This window comes from Megascapheus bottae, chromosome 3 (genome assembly GCF_031878675.1).
Source record: "Megascapheus bottae isolate mThoBot1 chromosome 3, mThoBot2.hap1, whole genome shotgun sequence".
Classification (NCBI taxonomy): domain Eukaryota; kingdom Metazoa; phylum Chordata; class Mammalia; order Rodentia; family Geomyidae; genus Megascapheus; species Megascapheus bottae.
Window position 1 is genome coordinate 57843402 of NC_143511.1, and position 10633 is coordinate 57854034.

General features: G+C 46.6%; 2 protein-coding genes across 3 annotated transcripts; one reads left to right on the top strand and one right to left on the bottom strand.

The window, feature by feature from the left end:
* Window positions 1-399: 399 nt before the first annotated feature.
* Topors (TOP1 binding arginine/serine rich protein, E3 ubiquitin ligase) lies at window positions 400-9462 on the bottom strand. Of its 2 annotated transcripts, XM_090330087.1 has the most exons (3): window positions 9383-9462; window positions 8145-8348; window positions 400-3600 (listed from the first exon to the last, which is right to left on the bottom strand). In XM_090330087.1, the coding sequence occupies exons 1-3, from the start codon at window positions 9443-9445 to the stop codon at window positions 682-684; spliced, it is 3186 nt and encodes a 1061-aa protein (XP_090186213.1). In that variant the 5' UTR covers window positions 9446-9462; the 3' UTR covers window positions 400-681. The 2 variants fall into 2 exon arrangements, with proteins under 2 accessions (XP_090186213.1, XP_090186214.1); XM_090330088.1 differs by lacking the exons at window positions 8145-8348; window positions 9383-9462 and adding an exon at window positions 7647-7763.
* On the top strand, window positions 9381-10568 carry Tzmp1 (transition zone microprotein 1). The gene is made up of 2 exons (XM_090330090.1): window positions 9381-9709; window positions 10260-10568. Exons 1-2 carry the CDS (start codon window positions 9665-9667, stop codon window positions 10380-10382), a joined length of 168 nt encoding a protein of 55 aa, XP_090186216.1. The 5' UTR covers window positions 9381-9664; the 3' UTR covers window positions 10383-10568.
* The last annotated feature ends 65 nt before the right edge of the window (window positions 10569-10633 follow it).

Here is a 10633-nt window from a genome sequence, read left to right on the forward strand (position 1 = left end):
ACAAAACCAAGAGATACTTGTAAATGCTGACCACCTATTTTCAAGACTTGGCTCCAAGTAAAAAAAGGAAGCAATAGTACACAAGAAAAGTTTTGAATTTTTGTTTTAAAGTGTTACTACTTTATTTTTTTCTTGTTGAACACATTTATGATGTTACTGACAGTCTAGAAGTATATAAATATTGTTTTCTTTTGGCAGAAGTCAAGATAAACTGCAAACTAAAATGCCCAATTCAGCCTGAAGAAATGAATCTGAATCAAACGTCAAGAAAAATAAGACTGCCTAAAGGGATTTGCCTAGCTTTTAACACATTTCCATAATAACTCTCAAAAACAAAATCAAAAATACTCACTGACTACCTTAAAAATATGTCAATACCATATGGCTTTATGAAATAACTTTTAAAATTTACATTTTTTTTTTATTTAAAAAGGATCCCAGTTTTAAATAAACTGCTAGCAGTATTATTTTCTTCACTTAAAAGTGCTTAACTCAGAGTAGGACATACATACTTTTTGAACAAATAATTTTTACAAACACAAAATAAAAATCACTTAAAACATTTTTGAGGAAAACAACTTTTACCAAAAGTCATCTTTAAACCGCAGATGACAACATGTTCTTTTTTTCTTCTTTTTCATTTTATACCATCAAAATCCTCAATGAGATGCTTTGGCAGGTTTAAGATACATCACAGTCTCTACCAAGAGTCACTGACACGAATGATGTCCTTGGAGATGGCAACTGCCTAGATGGCTCAGCGTGAACAGAAACATTAGTAGGCTGGCTTTCTAAATCAGAGGCAAAGATGCTCTCTTCTCTTACATCAAGAGTCTGTTCAACTTCAGCTGCTGCCTGGGGTGGAATATTATTCACAGTTCTGTTGGCAGTATTCAAGTTTTCAGTAAGTATACTACCATCACACTCCTTATCAAGGACAGTAAATTCATCCTCTATTGTGACTACATCTTTAGTTTCCAATGATTCCAAGGAAGAAGCCAAATACTCACTCTGTAGAGGCTCTGGAGGAATACCATTGTCACATTCCATGTTTACCTTTACTTCTGAATCCTTATCACTGTCACTGTCAATGGTAATAACCACTGGGGACCGAGCATTATCTCCATGATGTTTCTTGTGTTTCTTCTTGTGTTTCTTCTTTTTCTTCTTATGGTGTTTAGCTATATCAGTAGCTTTTCCTTCATAAACTATCTCTACACTTAGGCTGCGCGTCCTCCTTTTCCTCTTCTTGTGTTTTGTCTCTCTGTCTGATGATCGTCCATCTGAAAGGCTGTCACTCTCATTTCTGTAGTTTCCATCCAATTTTGAGGATTTTTGGTAATGACTGTCCTTTACTTTAGGAGTAAACTCATGAGATTGTTGAGCCACCTCATTCGTACTCTCCAAATGCCGTGTTTTGTACTTTCGTTTGCCTCCAGGCTTTTCATTTCTCACCCGGTCAGGTCCTGTAGATGCAGTCCTTGACCTATTACTGGACAGGCTCCTTGATCTGTGCCTTTCATAATAATAATATTTCCGCTCACTGTGATTTTTTTTCCGAGCATTTGTTCTTTCAGAAAAGGACTGAATCCTGAACTCTGGACTTGAAGATTGTCTAGAATAATGGGCTCTGGACAGAGTCCTCCTCCTATAAGATGACTCATAACCATCTCTGTCCTTGTTTCTACTATAGTAAGTATATTCCCACTTATATCTGCTTCCATAGTTGTTTCTTAAATAGTAACGGTCTCTAGTTCTGCTCCGTGATCTTCTCTTGCCATGATCACTGCTGCGAGACCGTGATCTGCTGGTGCTTTCACTACTTAGAGAAAGAGTTTGGCTTCTTCTCGACCAGCTGCTATCTCTAGTTCTTGAACTCTTCTTGTCTCGTCTCCCTCTTGGTCTGCTACTAGTCTCCCTGCTTCTGGAACGTTTGCTCTTCATCCTTTTCTTCCCATGGTGCTTCCTGTGATTCCTCTGATCATGCCCACTTCTACTCTGGGAACGTGAATCTGAACTTCTAGATCTTCCCCTCTTCCTGTGTCTGTGGTTAGGTGGGGAGCACCCTCGGTTTCCTCTCACAGATGAACTCAGGTCTCTGGAAGATGACAATGATGCAGATCGCTTCTCTTCCTTCTTTGATTTGATCCTTGTAACTGAATCGCCTTTATTCATTTGCTCATCCTTTCCAAGTACAGATCGTGGAGTTGAACATCTACTAACATCACTATCACCCGAACTGGAAGACTGCTCTTGTTCTTGTGCCTTCACTGTCTCCATTTTGTCATATGAGCCTAACTCCTCAGAATCAGAGGACAGTTCAACAAGTTCTGGGGTTCTCTCGGCTAGTGGTTTAACAAAGCCAACAATGACACAGTTGTCTGAAGATGAATCACTGTCATTATGCAGGTCCCCACTGGTTTGTACACCTTGATTCTGAGAAGTGGTTCCTCCTGTGACAAGTTCTTCATCTGAACTGTCAGAAGAATTTAAGAGGGAAGACATGGCTACATGTACCTGCTCTGAACTTGAGTAAGATGGTCCTGGAGTTTCATCATCCCATGGTGCCTGACTAACAGTGGCTACATTAATGTCTAACTCCTGGGTCTCAGTTTCATCTGGAGATATTGTTATGACTGAAGAGTCAGAATGACTGCCTTCTTCATATGAAGGAGCAGGGCAATCATAATTAGCATGCTGATCAAAGGCAGCCATGTTAAAAGGAGATCGAGCAAAACTGATAAACTCATGTATAAAATGCTCAGTCCGATTTAGTAAAAATGGTCTTAAATCAGAAACAAATGCCTGACTCTCCAAGTCATAGCGAGTAACATTACTCATAATGATGTGCTGGACAATATTGACTAATGATCCATGAGTTCCAAAAAGAACTGTAAGTTCACGTTTTAGCCAAGGAACTAATCTGTGAAGGCAAGCTGGATTTCTACGAAAAAATTCAGCCGAAATATCCCTGTAACGGCCACCATCTTCAATATTTCTAACTCGAGCACCAGCACGATAGAGGGTTCGTCTAAAATTAATAATATCTTGCTCTTGAATTTTCCGTAAAGCTCTCTCATCTGTAGCAGTCCTTACTGTAATCTGTCTCATAATCGGAGGAATTTCAACATCTCTAGCTCTTGAGATGCCTAACCCTTCAAACAGCACTCCACTATCTGGTGGTGTTGTTGTTCTTCGATTTACAGTAGTAGTAGGTGAATAGATGGAACTATTTCGTTCCCTTGTCATTGTGGTGCGGTAGCGAAATCGTCGATCAGGAGTAGCAAAAGAACCATTATAAGAAGGTCTCAGGACATACTCCTTGAAGTCATCTTCTGCCCTCACTGAATGAAATATAGAGTCAAAGGGCTGTTTACACAGTGGACACTCAGCTTTGTTTTTTGACCATTCCTGTACACAGCGAAAACAGAACTTATGCAAGCAGCGATCTAAGTAAGACACATTATCAAATCTGTCCAAGCATATAGGACATTTCGAATCTGGAGACGCATCAGCTGGTACTGCCTGCTGCAATTTGCTAGTGCCCGCTTTAGGTGAAAAGTTGTCCATTTTAAATTCCTTGGCTGCTGATGCCATTATCTGTAAAAGGGAAAGAAATATATCAGTAAGCTAATGAAAGAGTAACTGGAAAATTTAAAAAGCTGGAAGTGGTGCCGTGGCTCAAGTGGCAGACTACTAGCCTTGAGGGGAAAAAAAAAAAGCTCAAGGACAGTGCTCAGGCCCTGAGGACTGGCAAGGAAAAAAAAAGAGAAATATTTGACATACATTGACATATGGCGGTGGTTATTATTATAATATTACTAATGTTACAGGACGATTGCCACATTATTTTATGTAGCTGATTACACTGATTCCTTTTCTAAGTACTCTCATGCCTTTCTTTGCCTTTTTTTCCCTTCACTTTTTGGCAGTGAAACTGAACTAAAGACTTGCCAGGAAGTTCTGTATCCATTAAACTCATAGTTGCTATGCAAGATACTGTATCACTAGAACCTTATATCCAGGCCAAGCCATCTTAGCTTATGTATTTAATGCAAAGCAGAGCCATAAAGATGTATTTATAAAGTGAATCTGCTATTGTGCGGTGGCTCATGCCAGTAATCCTAGCTACTCAGGAGGCAGGGATCTGAGGATCAAGGTTCAAAAGCCAGCCCACATACAAAAAGACCTGAGACTCTAATCTCCAATAAATCACTAGAAATCCAATCTCCCATTAATCACTAGAAAACGGAAGTGGGGCTAAGGTTCAAGGGTGAGGCAGTAGCCTGGAGCTGAAGAACACAGGGACAACACCCAGGCCCAGGCGTAGGGCGGTAACCCTGAGCTAAAGAGCTCAGGGTCAGTGTCCAGGCATGACCCACAAAAATCTCTGCATTGTATTTTGGCCCGTTACTTACAACCTCCACATAAACTCCCAATCTCCCCCCTTTGCTAGCTAGTTTGCTCTAATCATCCTGTATATAATTAATCTCTGTTCCTCACTCTCCCAAATCAGTATGAAGCTTGAACTCTGGGGCATCTACACAACTGCCGACTCAAAACTGACACTCTAACATCTGAACCATACCTCCAAAGCCTGGCTGTTTGCTGGCTATTTGGGGGACAGAATGTTAAGGACTTTTCTGCCTGGGATGGCAATTCTCCAAATCTTAGCTTCCTGAGTAGCTAGGATTACAGGTGTAAGCCACTAGTACCTGGTTAAACATTTCTAGTTCACATAAAAATTATAATCTAATAATCTACCTCAGTGGTTGAGACTTGCCTCACATGAGCCTTTTCTTCCACTTCCTCTATCACAGGAAGTTCTATCACTAGTCAAATTGCAAATATTAACTTAGTTAAATAACTGTAATTTTCTAAATTACAAACTCACTGGCCTTAACAAATTGCATGAAAAACAAAACTCATAACAAAACCTGTATGTTTCTAGTATTCTATTTTCAAAATTCACTACTTTTAAAAAATATTTAACAAACCTTGGAAATCTGAATTATAAATAATTCTCTTTGCATTTTTGTGTTTTCGTGGTCCTAGGGATTTGAACCTAGGAACTTGGCAAGTGCTACCACCACTTAACTATACTCCCAGCTTTTGTCAATATATAAATTTCAACATTCTCCTCTACTTATAATGCTCCACTGAGAAGGAATAAAAAAGATTAAAAATCAGAAACGGGACCAGAGATACTATGTAAAATTAAGAGAAAAGAGAACAGTGAAGGAAATGGGGAAGGTTCAAGAATATTTAGCTTCACCTACAACTTATCACTACCAAAGGAATGCACATTAACTATAGTTTATCCTCTATATAAAGGAGGGATAGCTAGACTTTGATCAGGGAAGGCAACTTGTAAATTCCAAGTTTATATATCTTAATTTGCTTCTTTGGAATGCAAAATTTTAGTGTTTATCATTTCTAGGTTACATAAAAATTAAAACATAGGGCTTGGAAGCTGGGTACCGGGGGCTCTTGCCTGTAATTCTAGTTACTCAGGAGACTGAGATTTGAGGATCACTGTTCAAAGACAGTCTGTGTACTAAAGTCCCTAAGACTCATCTCCAATTAACCACCAGAAAACAAAAAAACAAAACATAGGGCTTTGAGTGTAGCTCAGTAGGGAGCACTTGCCTGGCAGAAGTAAAACCTCACTATACCCAGCACTAAAAAAGAAAAAAGAAGAGTATATGTTTTAATAAGCAATGAAAAACTGTTTTTTTTTCTTCTTCCGTTTTTTAAGTCTATTAACCAGTTTGAAGATATAGGCTAATGAGTGACCCAATCACATCCTCATAACAGGTAAAAAGAAGAGTTCTGTCTTACACACAATAAGTTTATAACTACAAAAACTGGTACTCATTAAAATCATAATCCAGCTGGGTGCCAGTATTTCATGCCTATAATTCTAGCTACTCAGGAGGCTGAGATCTTAAAATTACCTTCCAAAGCTAGCCTGGGGGCTGGGAATTTGGCCTAGTGGTAAGAGTGCTTGCTTAGCATGCACACAAAGCCTGAAGTGGTGTTGTGTCTCAAGTAGTAGTGTGCTCAGTACCTGAGTTCAAGCCTCAGGACCCCCCAAAAAAAATAAACAAATGAACAAACAAAGCTGGACAGGAAAGTCTAAGATTTGTATCTCCAATTAACAACAGAAAACAGGAGTGGCCCAGTGGTTCAAAGTGATGGAGCAAGAGCTTAGGGAAAGTGCCTAGGTGCTGATCTCAACCCCACAACTGACACAAAGAGAAGGAAAAAAACAAAAACAAAACAACCACAATCCAAGCTGGGTGTGGTGACTCATGAGATATGAGGATCAAGGTTCAAAGCCAGCCCAGGCACAAAAGGACTTGAGACTCTCATCTCCAATCAATCTCTAGAAAATGGGAAGTGGGGCTTGGCTAAGGCGGTAGCCTAGAGCTGAAGAACTCAGGGACAGTGCCCAAGCCAAGTTCAAACCCCATGAACCCCCCCCAAAAAAATCCACAATCCATTATCAAATAAAGAATTATCTTCAAAAAATTAGTAACCAAGACCACTTATATTGTATAACTTAATATACGTGCAGAATAGACAAATCTATAAACATGGAAAGTGAACTGGTGTTAGTAATGAAGGTTCCTTCTAGGAAGATGAAATTGTTCTGCAATCAAATTATGGTGATGGCATCACTCAATAAACATACTAAAAACTGGATAGGAACCCTTCAGGCCAAAATGTGTGGGTGGGAATTGCAGATAATCCACAGGAACACATAGGAGGTGGAAGGTACAGAATCCCAAATGCCTAGACCAAGGATAGTTTATAATAACAAATAATCATAATTATACTACCTAGGCAAAGTGGTTAATAAAGTTTCTACGTGGATGAAGTAGAAAGCCATCCCAGATGTTAAAACCAATTAGGGTCCTATACTTAAATTACCTTAATCCTCATTTCCAAAGAAGTGGGAAGAACTGTTGAGGTTCCCCAGTTACCAGATACACTGACCAGATTTTACCATTACCAAATTTAGTTTCAATTCCAGCCATAAAAAGAAATGCTTGGGGGGTGGGGGGTAGGGTAACGGGTACCAAGACATGTGAAAGGGTTATCAATGTATGTGAATTAATGCACCTTCTGTCTGGCAAATATCATGTAACCCTTTTATTAATTACAAAAAAATATATTAAAAAATAAAATAAAATACTGTAACCCCCCCCAAAAAAAAGAAATGCTTGGGCTGGACATTCAATGGCTACTCCTAGGAACTCTGGAGGCTGAGACTAGAAGAAAAATACCAATTAACCAGAAAAATGCTAAACCGAAGGCATGGATTAAGTGATGAATGTCAGCCATGGGCACAAGAGCCTCAGGCTCAAGAGTCTAAATTTCAGTAAGGGTATAAAACAAACAAAACAAAACTGCATGACAACTCCCCCACCCTCCTACTTACTCAAGCATGATTGACTGGCCTATACAATTTTGTGCATCACATACAAAACAAAAAACGCTCACCACTATTAACATAAATTATAAGCTGTTTCCTAACTTAATCTAGAAAATTACCAAAACTTCTGTTCGGTTTCACTCATCTCAGCACTGCCCTCTTTCTGCCTATGAAATCAGCAGGCCGGAAGAAAAACTGAACTCACTGGACAGTGCACTGGGGAAGTCCAGGGCAGAGAAGCCCTGTTCTGAGTGTGCGACGTGTGCAACAACGCAGTCAACTCCAGGAGTCCTGGGCACGGCTGTTTCCAGGGCCTGGAGAACTGCGGAGGCTCGGCGACAGCACCACACGCATTACATAACCTCCAACCAAAACGCCGTCATTCCCATTCCACAGACAGCTCCGAGGTGCGGGTCCTGCCAAGGTCACGCTCCTCGTCCATGGCAAGGCCACCATCGGAGCGGCCTTAGGGTCCCAAACGTCAAGCTGTCCCGGGGGCGGCGCAGTCCGGCGCGCCTCAGAATCCCACCCCTCGCCCGCCCATCGCCGCCAATCCACAGGTGCCACAAGTGGCCTTAGCCCGCGCGGCCTAAGGGCTGGGGCCGGCGCCTCTCCTCCCACCCCGGGCGTGCTGCCGGAGGAGTGGGACATCGGACCACAAGCCCTCCGACCCCCGCGCCCCATTGTTTCCGACCCCACTTACCTCAGAGGACGCGGGCGCAGGCCCGGAGGGGGCACTCGAGGCGAGGTCCCGGTGGCCCAGTAAGGTAGGTCGGTGACGGCAGGACCCGCGTAGGCGCACACGGCGACTTCTCCGCCTACCCTCCGGAGCAGGAGTAGCCGGAGTCGGCGGAGGCGCCTCGCCCTCCTCGCGAGACAGCGGGGACCCCGGCGGCTGCTGCGACCCCTGTGACGTAGAACGCTCATTACCGAAAGCATCCCGGGGGCGGGGCAGGAAGGACGACCCAGCCCGCTTCCCCAAACCACGCGTCAAAACACTCCCCACCGCTCTCGCGACAGCAGCATCCCGGCCGGGGGCGGGGCCTGAGGCGGGGGCGGGGCCTGGCAGGGGCCGGGCCTGCGGCGCGAGGCCCACCCCGCCCCCACCGCGGCCCAGGGGGCACGCTGCCCCGGCTGGTAGGGGGTGTAGGGGGACGGCGAGCTCCCGGTCTACTTTCACGATGCCACCCAGGCCTCCTCCAACCCTCCCGGGAATTACCAACATCACCTCTACGCCGATGGAAAGGAACTGCTACATCCCTATCACCAAACCCAGAAATGCGAGCCCGAGCCCAAACCGGGGCCCAATCAAAGTCTTCCCAGCCGGTCGATGCTAGCTGGCAGGAGATCGGGGGCCCAACCTCCTCCCCAAACACAGCGGGATTTTCCCCCTCCCCCCAAAGGCGGCTTTGTCCCTGAAACGTGTTGCAACACTACACCCCGGGTGTGCGGGGCGCTGGGGCTCGACCGTGAACGGCTCAGGCCTAGCGTGCGGGCGCGGTCACCGTCTTCAAGGGGGGGGATTGCGCGCCCTGGCGCCAAGGTTTGGGCTCCACGTTTCACGCAGGCCTCGGCCCCCGGGGCCGTCGACAAACACCTGTTGACCGGCTGGGACGCCACGTACGCCTTCTTACAAACGTGTCACACCCACCTCTTTGGGCAGCCCCGCGAACTCTTTAATCAAGAAACGACTCGAGTTATACGGAATGGTGGGTGGCATTATTCATGCCAAAGATGAACGCTCTGCCTGTACCCCGTGGACACCGCGCGGGGCGCGGGGAGACATGAATTCTCCCCGTGCGAGGCGTCGAGGTTAACGTTTGAAACGTGGATTGTTGCCCGAATAAAACTCTTCCGTGCATACGAAGGAACGCGTGGCGTTACCGCCGCACGGGCCCTGGGGTGGGGCTGGGAGGAGGGCAGTTAAGAAGATCGGCTTACCCCTCCAGAGAACCGAAAATAAGCAACTTTGGACCCATTTTCGCCTCCGCTGCCCGGATCCATCCAGCGAGGCAGGCGCCGTCCCCGGTCACGTGACCACGCGCCCAACTCCGGGCGGAAGAGGCCGGCCGAGCCCGCGGGCCCGCGTCCCGACAGCCCGTGGGAGGGCGTGCGCGCCCGGTTATAAGATGGCTGCAGCTGCTCAACGGCCGCCGCCCCGGAGCAAGCTGTAGGCCCCGCAGCCCCCCGCCGACGCCCGCGCGTCGCCGCCGTCCGCTTACCATGAGGCCGGTGAACCGCCGCTGCCTGGACTGGATTTATTCCGTGGTAAGTAGTTGGGGCCAGCGGCCCCCCTCCCCAGCGTCGGCGCCCTGGGCCCACAGGCGCTAAGGCCTACGCGACTTCTTCAGCGACCACAAACCCCAAACCCCATTCCAGAATTAAGCGGTTCGCCCGCTCACCTCGACTCCGCCTCTTCCTGCAGGACACGCTCTTCCGCCTCCTACGCAAGGGCTGCGGGGCGGGCTCCGCGGGGGCCGCAGCTCATTTACTCAGAGGCCTGGTCGCCTCGGGGCCGGGCCGGGGCGGGGCAGCGGGGGCGGGACAGGGCGGGGCAGCGGGTTCGCCTTTTCACTAGACCGGCCGGAGGCGGGGCCTCAGGGCAGCGGGGGCGGGGCGAGCTCACTGGGTCACAGGTCGCCGCGGGGGGTGGCGGAAGGGGCGGAGGCGCGGGGCAGCGGTGGGGGGCCGGGGCGTCCCCGTCCTCCAGCGGGACGTAGCGGGAGCGAGGCGGGGCGTCCGGATCCGCTCACTTTTCCGTCTGCTCTCCTCGCCTCCCTCCCCCCCCCCCCCCCCCCCGGCCCCGCCATGGTTCCAGCTGCTGGTAATGATCGTGGTGCTCTCGTGGGGATCGGTCATCTATGCCTCCACCGTGGACGCCCGGAGACAGCTGCACCAGGAATACCCGGACAAAGTCTTCGGAATGAAGGAACTTTTCTAAGTCTTCAGGATTTAATTCCCTGTCCCCTCATGTTTAATCTGACGCCTCTGTACGTTTAAAAAGCTTGTAAATGCAGTTTCCAAACTTAACGTTTGCTTCGTCCTTTGTAAGCAGCCCTAGTGATAATTTTTATGGACTAACGTCTTTTGCACACGACGTCATAAAATAACAAGCCTTTCTATCTAACTGCTGCTTCGGTTCTTTTAAAACGAAACTCGGGTGTTGGTCCTTACATTCGTATACTGAAATCA

Excerpts from the sequence above, each read along its gene's own strand:
- Topors (XM_090330087.1), bottom strand. The coding sequence starts at position 9,445 with ATGGATCCGGGCAGCGGAGGCGAAAATGGGTCCAAAGTTGCTTATTTT. Across the intron at positions 8,349-9,382 it reads ATTTTCGGTTCTCTGGAGGG|GGGTCGCAGCAGCCGCCGGG; the intron begins GTAAGCCGATCT and ends TCTACGTCACAG. Across the intron at positions 3,601-8,144 it reads CTGCGCCCGCGTCCTCTGAG|ATAATGGCATCAGCAGCCAA; the intron begins GTAAGTGGGGTC and ends TCCCTTTTACAG.
- Tzmp1 (XM_090330090.1), top strand. The coding sequence starts at position 9,665 with ATGAGGCCGGTGAACCGCCGCTGCCTGGACTGGATTTATTCCGTG. Across the intron at positions 9,710-10,259 it reads TGGACTGGATTTATTCCGTG|CTGCTGGTAATGATCGTGGT; the intron begins GTAAGTAGTTGG and ends CCATGGTTCCAG.